This window comes from Manduca sexta, chromosome 16 (assembly GCF_014839805.1).
Source record: "Manduca sexta isolate Smith_Timp_Sample1 chromosome 16, JHU_Msex_v1.0, whole genome shotgun sequence".
Taxonomy (NCBI): domain Eukaryota; kingdom Metazoa; phylum Arthropoda; class Insecta; order Lepidoptera; family Sphingidae; genus Manduca; species Manduca sexta.
The window spans coordinates 11,759,957-11,775,352 of NC_051130.1; the positions used below are offsets into that span (position 1 = coordinate 11,759,957).

A 15,396-nucleotide genomic window follows, 5' to 3' on the forward strand; every position below is an offset into this window, starting at 1 on the left:
GTGCAGTAGGCGAATAATCGACTTTTAAAATTGATCGTATTATAAAACACCTTGTGCTGTCGCACAGAACTGTCAAGTAAACAAAATTCTCGCTTTCTGATAGGTTGACATTACGGCGCTCAATCTGATTGGTTGCTAGAGAGGTGCGATTGGTGCATTCAAATCTACCATAGACCGAATTAAGTTGTTTTTAGCGTTATTTTGCCGCAAAACAAAATAAACGAATTTTATCCAAATTAGGCAAAATATAACTTTACGGATAAAATTTAAATTAATTTTACCAATTTTTGGCTTATAAATAACTGTAAAAACTTTTTATTATGCGTTATTCACAATTTAGTGAGTCACGATGGAACATTTAAAAACTTTTTAATTGTTGTTGTCTATGCTGAAAATGTCTTTTACGAATTTGTAGTGATGGTGGCTGGCTTCCTTGCAAACGGAGCGTCATAAATTACATCTAATTTGTAAATTTTACTGAATCTTTGGTCGTTCAACGATCTTTACAATAGTGATCTAAGTGCTCAAGAAGTTTCACAACTAATCGGTAAGTGGAAAGTGCAACATTAATTGTGAAATCGCGCGCTACCGGTACCTCTACACGTGGTTTGGCTGCTATACGGCGTACGTATATTGCAGTTGTGTTTTCTTGTAATTATCAGTTAATATTGCCACGACGCATATTCCTGTAGTGTCTAAATGTGAACATCTTGCGTTTTTATGTTAGCGTGTTTCGTTTAGGTTGTTTATCGAACGTGGTCACTTTGACAAGCGGTGACTCGTCTGTGACACATTCCGAGTAGAGGTAAATTTATATTTGAATGTTTTGGACACAGCTTTTGTCTTGCAGCAGTTGGAGACGCGTCCGCGACGTCACAGGCGGTGCATTGTGTGGTAATGTCTGCTGCGAGTGTGCCGGGTTCAGTGTGAATTCGGTCCGCGGTCGACTTTCCTTTTTTACCCTGTTTGTATAAAGATAATGACGCATCGGTTTATTGCGGAGAACATGTGGGAAACATTATGCACGTACACCGCGCTCTGGCTCGACTTGACGATTATGTGCAATATGTCGCCAACCTGTTAGACGGCCCTTAGGGTTCACATATAGCCTGGTACATTGTGACACATAACACGCGCGCTGTATATATATCAATGGTAATCTGTGTCAGTGTGCACACAATCTTGCAATGCAACAGCCATTTTAAGTTGAATTCCAATAATACATTGTGATATGGAGAAGTGGTTCATTGTTCTCATGTTCACTCCACGTAGGACAGTGACCCCTGCAGTTACGACACATGTCAAACACTTTCCTCAGCCAATCACAGCCAACACCTTCATGTGTACTTGCACACATAACTTGCTTTGTAAACTTTCATACCTTCATAAATAAGGTAAAATAAAACCTTAATTTGTGGAGCTTATTTAGGAACAATAACATGTTTTCCTCAAAGGCAACTCGAAACACTTCGGATAACATGTTGGATAACTTTCTATAGTTTCCCTATAACCCTGTACAAAGTATCAAACCTACCACAAATGAACTGTTATACAAAACTTAAATTAATTGTTATTTGATACAGCAAACTTATTATCATATACAATAATAAAGGTGTCCCCTATAGTTCATCAATAATGAATACATTTACTGCTAGTGACTCCACTTGTCAATAAAAATGTATCTAAAATAACCGCTACAAAAATAACATGTTTATGTAACATAGTTATTTGTGCTTGCACTGGGCCATTTACCCTGCATGCTGCATTTAAATTATCATTAATGGAATTCATTCCTGGTATGAAAGTAAATTTATACAGCACACAACGGCCATTATCTGTTTTCTTAGAGTTATGATGCATTAGCATCACTTTCTTGGCATTTAAATGTTGATTCTATATTGTGTTACCAGATGGCGCTATACTTAATTTTATTGGTTTAACTGTTTTAACTTCATTGTCGCATAGTTAAATGGAAATGTTTGGTCCTAATGTAAATAGATGTTTACAGAAAAGGGTGGATTATTATGTAATATAACAGCAAATATTTTTAATAACAAACTTTTACACATCCCAGATGTGAAATATGTAGAATACAAACACATTTGTTATTCTCATTTAAATGGAAATCTTTTACGGTACATTCTAGTGCCGGTATACCATTATCATAATATCTTTAATCATTTTACTTATCTTCAGGTTTATCAGTCATCACAAATTTATATACAATTGTATAACTTCATATGACAAATTGTTATGAAGTTTTTGGAACTTATCAATTTTCTTATTGATTCATTATACATATTATGTTCATAATATTATTATCTTTACTAGAATCTAAAGATACATTTTTATATATGAATCCAGTTGCATACAAATATTATATGTTAAAAATGTTGTCTATAAGTTTTATTCATCTTATTTTAAATTTGCACTACTTTTCCAAAACTAAACATCACTAAAAGCTATCTCTAAAGATGCCCTGTGTATTGTGTTCTTTGCTCAGCAGTGGGACAGTATGTAGTTCAAGCCTACATTTTCTGCCAGTAATATCATGCAACAATAACAATAAAAAAAAAGTGATCAGGTCTTGCATTTATACTTCCAAGTAGCAATATTACTGTAGTCGTGCATACGTGGCGCAAACCATCAGGCAATCGCGAAGCAAGTCTCGTTTTTCAGTGAAAAAAAAATGTCCCACTGGCCCAATAAATGACAATTGAGATTTAGAAAGTGATATGGTTCAGGTAATTATTACAATGTCTCGACCATCTTGAATTTACAATTAAATATGTCCGCCATTGTATTTTATGTTTGTACGTGTTCGTTTTAGTTTTATTTTATTTTTAAATTAAATTCAAGGAAATTTGGTGAGATTTATAATTGTGTAGAATATGTAATTGTAATTTAGCTATGTATTTGTTGAAAACTTAATAAGTTTTATCATTATTATAAAAACACGTAGATTGTAGACAAACTATAAAACATGAAATCGAACATCGACATTTTAATTTATCAACATTATAGTGATTGGCATAATGATACGGTTATTTCGAACAAAACCAATTTACTGTACGTAATATAATGAATTAAACAACTCCCTTGACAGTAGCCAAATAACATTGTAACGTACAATAGTAACATATAGATAAGTAATATTTTCTAATCTGGAGTTGTGTGCCGTGGTGTAACCAGTTTGGGCCGGTTCACCGGTGTTACCGCTGTCCCGCAATACGGACAGAGTTCACATTTCTGGATTTAGTGCTGTTAGTGAGATAAAGTGTTGTAACACCACGATTTTCCAAATGTTAAAGATCTACAACAACAGATCCCTGATAATATGTGCATTGTGTCCAGGATAAAATTGAATATAATAGATACTCAAATAGTAACTTTGTTCAGCCCGATTAATTAAACGAAATGCGACAGAGTTAATTGGACAACGTATATGATACTTTTTCTTTCTCTAAATATAGTATACGTCGCTTGATTGCGGGCTGAAATAAAAAATTACATTAAAATAATTTTCCACGAACACAGCAGACACGTTATCATAATTGCAAGCTAATGACTGGCTTTCACTTAGCGCGGCGGTTGGTTTTTGTTTCCATTGTAACCAGGCACAATGTTAGTGACCTGACACCGCAATGTACCTGCAAGCCGCAGACTCGCCGAGCTTAGACACTTAATTACTGGACATTATGACACAATTGTCAAAGGACGAGCGCTGTTCAATCGGGAGTTGGCAATTGTGGTATATGTGCTTGTCAAGTAAATTCATAAAAGTGTGAGAGAGATGAAACTTACGCGGGTAATGTTTGGCTTTCTAGTATCCAAATTGGCAGTAACAGAAAAGAGATAGGTATTAGAGTAACATTTGCGTCGACCCTTTCTAGAATAATCTATTTTGTGGGCTTATTGCACCTTCCTTCTTTTCCGATTATGTGCTGTTTGTCAAAGTTATGGATGGTGTTGCCATTCTTGACGTAGCCGTGGCTGTATCAGTCGAGCGGCTTGCTCATCTTCGCACACAGTTAAATGAAAAACGACACTATTGATATAAAGCGTTAGCTTGTTTTTGTCTTACGTTTTCTTTGGTTGTCTAATTATAACACTTCGCGTTTTCGCTCTCTGCCGGTATACGATTGTTTTACTGTAAATTGTCTTTGTGTATTGGACTGCCGTAAGCACAAGACGAGAGTATATTTGAGTAATTTGTATCGTAATTGTGCACCCTAGAGTCCATAATTCTTTATACAAACTCCATAATGTGTTTGGTTTTGCCGATACACCTTACAGTGCTAAGATCGAGGCGGGGGTGTGCTGTTAGGGTTTTTTTTTTCACAAGTTTTATAAATACGTGGATTACGCGTCCATCACCAAGTTTTCGATGCCTTCGCAAGTTGTTAATAGCTGTTCATTTTGCGATACTGTTCCCCTACTTCTCGGTCCAGGTCGTGTGTGGTCCGCGCTTTACGTACAATGTTTACAAAGCCGAAACGGAAATCTCGAGTCAATAAAAGAATTCAAGGATTTTTTCTTGGCAGACAAACTTTTGTCCTTTAACATTGTGCCAGAAACGATTTCTCGTACAATATTGAATTGTTTTCGAGTGTTCAGTTAACAAGGTTCATAAGAACCGGTTAGTATGACCAATAAATAAACGCTCAATTGCACAACAATGATGAAAAAGAAGAAACTAAGCAATAATTCCCGATACGTAACCGTTGTAAACAAATTCACAAATTTTTCCTCTTCAGTTGTGAATGCGTTTCATTCACTCGCATTGCTGTTAAGAGCGATATTTCTTAAATAAACTTCGGGAAAATATTTACGAAAAGAGCTAATAGTTCTCGAATGTTTTTGACTCGTACTCAAGTAGAAGTTTGCCCTATACATCCGAGTAAGTGGCCGTCTAAACGAGCCAAGCCCGGGGAAACGGCCGGCAGTCGGCACGGGAAAGCGTCGGAGAAATTTGTTCAGCCTCTCCGGCGGGTCCGCGACACGTATTGCCGCTTATCAACGGAATATTTACTTTTTATTTCGAAATATGAAAGTTTTATAACATTTCTCGATCGATTTCAATAGGCTAGTTTCGTTTTATTCGTAAAATGCTCTATTTGTTGCAAGAGAAATGTAGAGTAATGGTACGTCTCATTTAAGTCTGGTTAGGTCTTACCGGTTAATTGTGTTCCGGTTTGAAGTATATTTAAACGGTGAAATTGTGCATAATGAGACTTATTACCTATCTCAAAGGGACGATTATAGGACAATACTACGCAGTAGTTTTTAAATTCTGGTTGGCCTTGGTGCTGTTTACGAGCTAGGGAGGAATTTCTCACAAAGGAGACTGTCTATTGAATTAAGTCGAAATAAAATACCGGGTGATTTATAAAAAAATGTTCGCTGTATATGATTTATAAAACATTTTTTTTTTTATATTTCCAAGAATTATACTCCGATCATCACAACATTCTCTCATATAAAATGGCGGAGAATAGTTCAGAACTGACTTCATGAAAACTTTCTGTTTCTACCCATTCACGAACGGATGCAAACTTTATTAAACTGACGAAGTTACTAGCTTCGTTCAGTCCTTTGCAATTCTGCAAGACCGGTATACTTTTCTAAAACTTATACTGATATTTGCCGATAAATCTTTATTGAGAATACGTGGCACCTGAGCAATGATTAAATTGATGTTACATTGCACTTATCATACATGACAAAGATGCAAGCGCGTGATACTCGATAACAAGTGAAATCGTGGGTGATATTTTTAATCTTAATAAAAGGGAATAAGGAATGCGTTTACGGCCTTTCAATGATTGCAAAGCTGTTACTTCATGTCTAATGGCAATTTACCACTTATCGAGTCGGTGCATCACGGTGCGTAGCAAGTTTTTTACATAAAATTTAAAAGTATAAGCCAAAACACTACCAGTCCCTAAAAGCTATAAGAATTGCAACAACACGTCATTATTTTGACAAAAGTAATGAATCATTGTGATTGTTACAGTCAATAAAGAAACAGGCCGGTAGACCTAAACGGCCCTATTGCTTGTTTCTTCGTTTAACCGCGTCCTCGACTGTCTTCTCGGGCCTCTGATATATTGATAATAGAGTGGCCAATCAATTGTTCACACTGGCCAAATACACAATGTCTTCTAAACTTGTAACTGTCGTGGTGGTTTTGAAGGCTAGTTTATCAATATCGAATGCTAAATCCTAAATACCAGTGGCAAAGGGTCCGTATTACCCAATTCCTGCCGACTTGCCGAATTTATGAAGAATCTATCATTAGAACGATTTGCAAACCGCATTCATGGAAATTAGTTCCAATATGTTGTGTCGGGTTCCCTTTTTGGAAATTTTACCTTTAGCCACTGCTATATACGAGTTAAGTTATGCTCTACGATTTGAATAAATATAAAAATACACAGTTGAGGTTTTAGTAGCATAAATTTGAACCCGAACTCACATTAACACTTTTTCACACAACAAAGTATCGCATTCTGGCAAACTTTATCACTTGGCTTTGTATTCTTTGGAACCAGAAAGACCGCATCAAATTGTAAGCACATACGTCGATACACGTCATATAACAGATTGTCAGATATCGTAAACAACTAAGAAATTACGCGGCCATATTGAATTAAGGTCATAATCCTAATCCCACGCAACTTAGAAATTATTTGTTTGGAAACCTCGGAAAATCTACGGCGAATTACTACAGTAAATTACGTTACGTTTGATTGAATGATTAGTACCCTTTTTGATGAAATGTTATTGAAATTATTATTATCGTTTATCCAGTGTCTAATAACCCTTACGTACGTCACGTCCCATCAAGGAACGTTATTTCTCAACTGTCGACATGATAAATACCTTGGCCACACAGGCGTGCAGGGCCCGGGCAGGGGCAATACCGTGTCATTTTATATGAAGTGACTGACAAGACGTGACAACACTTCCGCTCGAGGACTCCGGCGTATAACGTTCATAAAACAGGAAGCTCAGACGGTAGATCAAAGCCTAGTTAATCTCATAACATACTGTACCTAATAAAATTCATAACCTCGGAGTTCGACAAACGTTATCGGAGTTCAAAATGTAATGTAATGTATTTAAAAGTAGCAAGAAGTTCATCATATAACTTTTAAAATTTCAGTATTGGATTCCCAAAAGGTCCCTAGCACGTCTTATAATAAAAAGGGACTGGTGTTTGTTAACATGGTCCCGCCTCCGATCGGGTCCGACGCGTTTCATCAATGCTTTATTCGTTAGAATCATGTCAATTGGTTCGCATGACGCGCTCCTTTCGTCGCTCCACAGTTGATAACATTGTGCCCGCATTTCAATTGTTCACAATCGACCGCAATTTGCCGTGATCTTGTCTCCGCCTTATCGCTCAGGGTCAACGCGACGGAACACGTATGTAAATACGTTGCGTCCCGCTCTCACTCGCACACCCCATCCGGTAGAGAGAGACGGCGCAGTGTAATGACCGTCGATTATGCGTTTTAAGGTCATGGGGGTAATTAAACCCTTTTTATTAAGTTTCTAAGCGTGGCAGGTTATTGGTGCCCACCGGGTATGTCTACAACCATAGGTCTAACTTTTATTCATATATGGTAATAGTTAGAGCGCATATTTTGCCTGCATTGCGAGTATATTATAACGTTGCAAGTGTAACCGTACATAAGACGCATGGGTTATGAATTTACATACTACACATATGTGTGTACCTACTGGAAAAATCTTATGTTTTATACTTCAACGTTATACTCACGTTTATATACGTTCGAAATAACATACAAAGTCTCTTGATCGTTATACGACGTTGAGTAGCGTTTCCTTTTAACGCACCCTATCTCGGCGTCTTGTCCAGTCCGGTTTTCAATATGTATTCACCGTTGTCTACAAGGGCTCTCTAACGGTTATAAATATTGAGCTATACAAAAACGGATGAAACCTGTGATTCGACAGTTGTACGGATTCGAGCGTACGACGCCCGCCTGAATGACAAAAAACTGTAACCAATCGCTGTGAGGTGAAATTTTGCGTCAACTTGGCGGACTTAATCGTTTTATAGCGGCCTATATTCTTTACAATTTAGACGTTCGAAATGCAGATACTACTTCAATGATGGTAGTTTCTTCCTTGATATTGTGTCTCGAAAAATGATTCTGTTCACTTCCTCAGTTCTTTTCACTAAATTTAGTCGACAGTGAATTATCAAATCCTTATCGCTTTATTAGCGATATTTTGGTTTTATATTTCGGGGAATCCACAAATTTCGTCATAGAGAATTACCATTCTGAATCATAGATAATGAAAATTAGAATATACTATTTTTATAGATTCGCAAGGCACAAATGACTTCCCAAATTAATTATAGTCTTTGTTGGTCGGAGATAGTAGCTTTCTACAATGAAAGGAATTTGCGAATCGGTTCTGCATTTCCAGAGATTTACAAACAAACGTTACCTCTTTATAAGTGTACGTTGAGTATGAAAGTCGTTTATTTACAGTTTATTTTTTCAATGGAATCGGGTCTATTGTAGCTCTCTCTCGCTGCGGTGCTGACTTCATTGATCTTTTTATTAACTTTTATGGATTCGTGCCAAGTTTGCATTTGAATTATTTTCAGTTGCAAATTAGTATTAATAGTACAAACTAAGTTTACACTTCTGGTAATATTTGGTAGGCTTCTCGTGTGCAAGAGTCTGAGTTCACCTCGTGCTAACGTCCTTTTAATTGGATTTCTAGTAATTTATTGTTGGTTTTGCTATTTATTTTAGCAATCACGAATACAATCAAGTGAGCAACCTATTTATTATAATATGTAGCTCCATGCCTTTATCCTTGAAGGGTACGACAAAGGCGCAACTAGTGTACACGCCACGGATACTTCGTTATATGCGTCGTGGGCAAATTACAATTCCGAGCAACTCTGATTTTATCGGATTGAGAACAACATAGAACCCCATGATTCGAAGCAGAACAACGTGTGGCAATTAATTAATACTAAAAATCGTCTTTTTTATGCAGCAACAATGAGCTCAAGCGTATGCTACAAGTGTAACCGGACGGGGCACTTCGCCCGCGAGTGCACGCAGGGCGGCGTGGGCGCACGCGACGCTAGCTTCAACCGGCAGCGGGAGAAGTGCTTCAAGTGCAACCGCATCGGACACTTCGCAAGGGACTGCAAGGAGGAGGCCGACCGTTGCTACAGGTATAACACACTATCTAATAACTTTTCATACGCCTTTTTCCTTCCTATCCCTGAAAAGGCGAAATAAAACACTCATATTTCACCAGTTAAATTCCATGTGACTACCAATTTTAACCGATTTCCAAAAAGGGTTGTTTGTATTTTTGAGCCCAATTCCAGACCCAGAATTGTAAAATTATTCCATAAAAGTTTTACATTAACACACGTGTTAAGTACCTTCGAAAATTAAAATATACAAAGAATCTGCAATTTGAATAACTTTCTTTGATTGTTTATATGTACAAATAAATTACTTAAAATATATTCGTCAGAACTTAAATTTAATCCAAACCCATTTAGATTGATTTGTTTTTACGTATGTTCTAATTATAAGCGTGCGGTAATAGATATTGATCTTTCTGCATTATTGTTTGTGACTACCGATAACTAATTAATCAGATTTTGTTATTAAGATATGAATTGTTACTATCTTTACCTAAGCAGTTATATGAAAAATTCCGACAAGTAACGCTATCAAATAATAAGGATAAAACCATTTCCTGATTACGAAAAGTGAAAAATTTTTCTTTTTAGTATATTAATTATTAAATCAATAATCTCTGGGCCGAATTAATAGATCCAACTCAGTTTCACAGTGGAGTGTGATGGCAGCTGAGACACTATCAAGTAAAAGTTAGCATCGTAAGATCGTCGCTCATAAACATATTATTATATTATCAATAATATTTACCTAATCTTGGTAGCAGTGACGTCAAATTTTTGACAGCGCTAAGTTTCATTTATTAAACGTCGATTCTGTTGATAGCGGGCGCTCACATGACAACTCAAGTACTGATTATTAAATAGTTTACTGTCTGAAATGTTTACTTAAAATCCTTCTCGATTCAGATTGGTTCATTATATAAAACAATAATAATATCAGCCCTGCATTATATACTGTCCCACTACTGGGCACGGGCCTCCTCTTATTGAGAAGGATTAGGCCTTAGTCCACCGCGCTGGCCTAGTGAGGATTGGTAGACTTCACACACTTTCGATATTCCTATAGAGAACTTCTCAGGTATGCATGTTTTTCTCACGATGTTTTCCGTTAAAGCCAGCGATAATTCACAAAGAACACACATCATTTCGTCCGTCCATCAGTCCGTTCCACATAAAACTAGGCTAATCGCCGCTGTATTGGTTCATTAATACAGCCCTAATTTAAAATTCTTATTCAGGGTGAATTAATAAGGTTGGGGTATAAGTTCTCTGTAAAGAGTTGTTGATCAGCACAAATGTGCCCCTTAGCGCTGTTAATCGTGCCGGTATATGCCAACTAAGATATTAGTTGTTTCATCAACGCGACGAACGAGACGTGTTATCCAGTTCTTTTTAATATTTGAGCTAAAAACAGAATGTACGATAAAGATAATTTTTGTAAATAAGTTTAAAAAATAATCATAACGTTATCGAAGTTATTTTTAATATGTATTAAATAACTAATGAATTCAATACTATTAATGACATATAAGCTAATGTGTTAAGGAAATGATACACGGAGCAACTGCGTCCGTTTGTCTTGTTCATATAAATAAACTGATTTATGTTAGTATTTGTGCACTAGTTAGGTTTCCCGTGAATCGTACACGCAAGTCCTTGTTGTGACTTTGTCTATTTCTACCCTCAAACAGCAGTATGCAAACACTGTGTTCCTGTTTGAAGGATAAGGTAACTAATGTAACAACTGGGAATTATGATATGATTTCACATTCAATAATTTAAGGTGATACAAGCCAGGTATAATTTACTAGGTGTATAGTTCCTTATACATGATTGGTTGATGTTGCTGCAAGTTTATGAACAGTATGATTATTAGGCGAGTGACTATCTCGTCTCATAATTCACTCGGTTGCCATAAGACAGGCGATTGCTTCATTTGACAGGCATTTTAAGGTTTTGACTGATATGCAGCCGGCATCGGTCCGATACGAACATTTTTTTTTATTACGCTCAGTCAAATATCAATCTTCTTAGTAAATAAAAAAATCTTATTAATAAATATTTGTCATCATTATGGTCTTTTGTGTTCATTATCACCTTCGTCTTTTTACTTTAGACAGATATTTTTCTGAAATTTTAGGCGCCCTAGACAGGCATTCCTCCGTTCATGAATTGTAACCTTATACGTATAAGACAGAGTATTCGAATCTTACACTAGATTAATATGAGCCGGAGATTATAGCAAGCAATGACCTAGTACTCAAGGTCACCGCGCGTCGGATGCGAGAGGGTACATTTTGTTCGCCACCCTCGACCTTGTCTACACGAGTGCCGTCACGTGTCCGCGTGCCGACTTCAGATATTTTAATAAGTTTATATGATAAGTCATTTCGGATATTCGAGACTTTTCCTTTATTTTTTTAAATTTTCGCCTCCACTACCCCACCTTCATCCTTTCTCGTTTTCAAACCTAATCATGAACAAAGCACATTTTTCCAAACTTTCATTGGATTCTACTCACTGTCTCGTCTACCTTCCACATTACCCTCTTATTCTTTGCGTCCACTAATTCCAAGAATCCCCACAATAATTTAAAGGACAACTGCGCAACAACCAGTGGATTAATTAATATATTTTTCCTTATACAGTGTGTTACCAAGCAAGTTTATAGACGTGTCACAAGTGCCGTTTACTAGCGACCGTGATCAATAAACATTTTTATAATGTTTTTATTAGAAACTGTAATAATGCGATTTTGACGAGGCTTCGTAATGACCAAGGCTGTTCTATATTTTGCCAACTATACAATGAGTCAAACATGGATTCCATAGGCAACAAATTGTAGAATACGATTTTTTTATTGAATTTCATGACAACGTAGTTTTCTTGGTAACGATATCTTAGTATTAGATGATAAAAAATAATATAGCAATAATGATCTTTATGTTTTACAAAAATATTGTATTGCATACTGGCATAGAATATATAAATTATTGTGGATAAAGTCTGTGAAGTGCCGATCAATGAAACGTCGCTTCTTATCGGTTCGCAATCAGCATGGTGACTTGCAAATTACAACTACCGATACACTCACGCGAATCATTCATTATAACTGTTTTTCTATCATTGTACAATGGATCGCATTGTAATAGTGTAGTATGGCCTCTTGGAAGTATCCCAGGCCGAGAGACACGCGAACTGCTCGGTTGTAACTGTGACCGATATAGCGGTTAACTACCCTTCTGTAACATAGATGAAAAGCTCTGCGGAACCAAGTGTAATGTATGTAGTATGTAATGTAATTGTGTGGCGTATGTTTGCAGATGTAACGGCACGGGGCACATAGCGCGCGAGTGCGCGCAGAGTCCCGACGAGCCGTCGTGCTACAACTGCAACAAGACGGGGCACATCGCGCGGAACTGCCCCGAGGGCGGGCGCGACAACTCCAACCAGACGTGCTACAACTGCAACAAGTCCGGACACATCTCGCGCAACTGCCCCGACGGCACCAAGACCTGCTACGTGTGCGGCAAGCTGGGCCACATCTCGCGCGACTGCGACGAGGAGCGGAATTAACACACGCCCCCGCCCGCACACCATATATTAAATAAACTATGTATATTATGATGCCACGCACGGACGATAAGCAAAGGACGCGACACTAGGATCAGTATCGTAACACACACGACTGTATCAAATTATACATGCAACGGAATTACTAAAAGGAGTCGACGCAGCGGCAGCGGCAGCAGCGGCGGCAGCGACAGCAGCAGCAGCACGGAGCGCAGCGCCGCGCCCGACGCCGGCGCTCGCCGCTCGGATGGAGACTTGTATATACTCGTAGGTCTGGAGATTCGGCGGAGATCGCAGATAGGCTAATGTTTGTTCTCGCACCACGTGATGGAGTTATTGTGTTTTTAAATCATTTAATAATCGTGATTGAACTATTGATGAGGTAGCGTTACAGTTTTAGCATTACAGAGTATATATTTAATATATTTTGTACAGATTTTTTTGTCAAAAGATAAATTGGATGCTGGCGTACCATGAGTTTTCAATGAGAAGAGAGGAGCCCCCGGAGCGACCCGACCCCCCCGCGGACTCTCTTGTTCGTCTAGTTGTACACTGTACAGTGAGTCAGTGACGTTGCGATCGACACCGCGAGACCGCCCGACTGTCTGACACATTATCCTATCATATTATTACTCTTGGTGGTTTATTTTTATTGATCAATTCCTTTGTTTATGATCCTGCTGACTTGTGGAGAATTCAGTGGTTAATTAGAATTTCATCAATCATAACATTTTTTATTTTGCTATCCCTGTTGATATGCCTTTATATACTTAAGAATGTAAACGAGCCTTGCGGCTTTGAGTGGGAGATAATAAAATCTTACCCAATTATTAACAAGTTTCTGTGTCGCCCTATTACATTATACACGAGACTACGGTCTTTTTTATTTTCAACTATTTTCTTCCTTCATACGATCCTAGACCAGACCCATAACTCTGAACACTACTGACAGAACAAGAGGGCGTCATCTATCCTGCCCCACCACACCTCGCTCACCTTTTACAAAATTATTGCACCGTAATTATCAATATTTTTGTCTAAAACATTTATTATTTGTTGAATTTTTAGAACAATTTTATAAGTTTTTACATAAAAATATTGCATAGAAATTATAATCTGCATAATGGACTGTTTATACAGTACGGACTGATAAACTGATGGTAGGGATCAACTTGCATGCCAGTAGCTCGACTATTGTGGGTTGTCATTACTAGACAACTTTCAAATTGAAGACTAAATAAGTATTCGATATACCTACTACCCGAATTTTTTTACACACACGAAAGTGAAAGACCCCGAATACCTGGTAAAGACGAAGAAGTTACTCTACTTGGTATCCGACACACAAAGCAGTCGCAGCATTCGAGTGGATTTACTACAATTACTGATAATCAACTCGCAATAATTTGCACTTTGTAACCAAATCATAAAACAAAACTACGATAATAATGAAAAGATAACGAAAGTAAGGCAATTAATCATGTATGTCGCTATTTATGTATTTTTCCTACCTATGAGGTTTTTCCTTGAAAATTAAGAAGTATTACCTACGTTCTAAAGCAGCTATACCACGACTCTTACCAAGGACTCTAGCTGTGCGATGAGTGACTCCACTGCATTTAAGGGCTGGCACTGATTGACGTCGCAGCATGGCACTGCACGGTAAAGGATTTTTACCTGATCCAAGTCCTTTTAATTCTAATATTAATGAATTTAGAATTGATCTTACTTTATTTCGATACAATCATGCCACGGCGTCTCGCGTGCCTGTGCTGGACGCGGGGGCAGGGGTGGAAGCGCAGTCTCCTTTAAAAGACGTAGGTATCCAATTTTTTTTTAACGCTTCATTTCGTATTTATCTCTTCATCTTCAGCAAGAACTGCTATTAATACTAAATCCCAGTCAATCTAGGTGCGTAGCTACCGCCGTATCAGTGATACGAGGCCCCGAGCTTTATCTACATTAAACTAAGCGGACGCCCCAAAGGTCACACTGCCCTGGAGAGCCCCCAATAAATGTAGATATAGAGCTCCTATATGGCAAGCTACGATACTGAGTCAATCATAACAACACAACAAACTTTGAAATCGCGTAGAGCAAAACTGGTTGAATGTTAGACTAGCTGGGCGTTCTCCGGGCTGACGAAGCACGCCCTGCCGAGCTATTCCGTACCGGGACGTCAGTGGGCACCGGCTCTAATGATAAGTCCAATGATGGCTAAGTAAAGCTTGTATCTATCGTGAGTCCAGAAAGCCTTATCCATAGCCAATGGACACAATTATGCTACCCTGTTCGAAACTGGATATTAACAGACTAAGTAATTCCGGAACGCAACAAATGAACTTTGTACAGCTTTGATTATACAGCTTATCATCTACCGTATTCTCTTTCCGGGCGTACACAAAACATGAATTATATATCACCTGCGAAATCGAACTGGTAACATCTAATGGTCTTATTCATAATAAAACTATTAGAATTATCGGAAGTTTATCTGGGCGTTATCGGAGGCATGTAAAAAATTGGTATTCATAATGGTTCAATTGCGCTAAAAGTCTCCGATAAAGATGCTTTAATTTATCGAGCCTAACCCCCGTCTTTACACC

General features: G+C 37.8%; 1 protein-coding gene across 2 annotated transcripts; it reads left to right on the forward strand.

The window, feature by feature from the left end:
• Positions 1 to 312: 312 nt before the first annotated feature.
• LOC119188329 (CCHC-type zinc finger protein CG3800) lies at positions 313 to 13,515 on the forward strand. 2 transcript variants are annotated; one of them, XM_037439193.1, is made up of 3 exons: positions 313 to 547; positions 9,052 to 9,235; positions 12,541 to 13,515. In XM_037439193.1, exons 2-3 carry the CDS (start codon positions 9,057 to 9,059, stop codon positions 12,791 to 12,793), a joined length of 432 nt encoding a protein of 143 aa, XP_037295090.1. In that variant the 5' UTR covers positions 313 to 547; positions 9,052 to 9,056; the 3' UTR covers positions 12,794 to 13,515. The 2 variants fall into 2 exon arrangements, with proteins under 2 accessions (XP_037295090.1, XP_037295091.1); XM_037439194.1 differs by lacking the exon at positions 313 to 547 and adding an exon at positions 787 to 805.
• The last annotated feature ends 1,881 nt before the right edge of the window (positions 13,516 to 15,396 follow it).

What these genes read in the sequence shown, in the direction of transcription:
- LOC119188329 (XM_037439193.1), top strand. Translation starts at nt 9,057, where the DNA reads ATGAGCTCAAGCGTATGCTACAAGTGTAACCGGACGGGGCACTTCGCC. An exon ending in GAGGCCGACCGTTGCTACAG is followed by an intron (nt 9,236 to 12,540) that starts GTATAACACACT and finishes GTATGTTTGCAG; the next exon opens with ATGTAACGGCACGGGGCACA.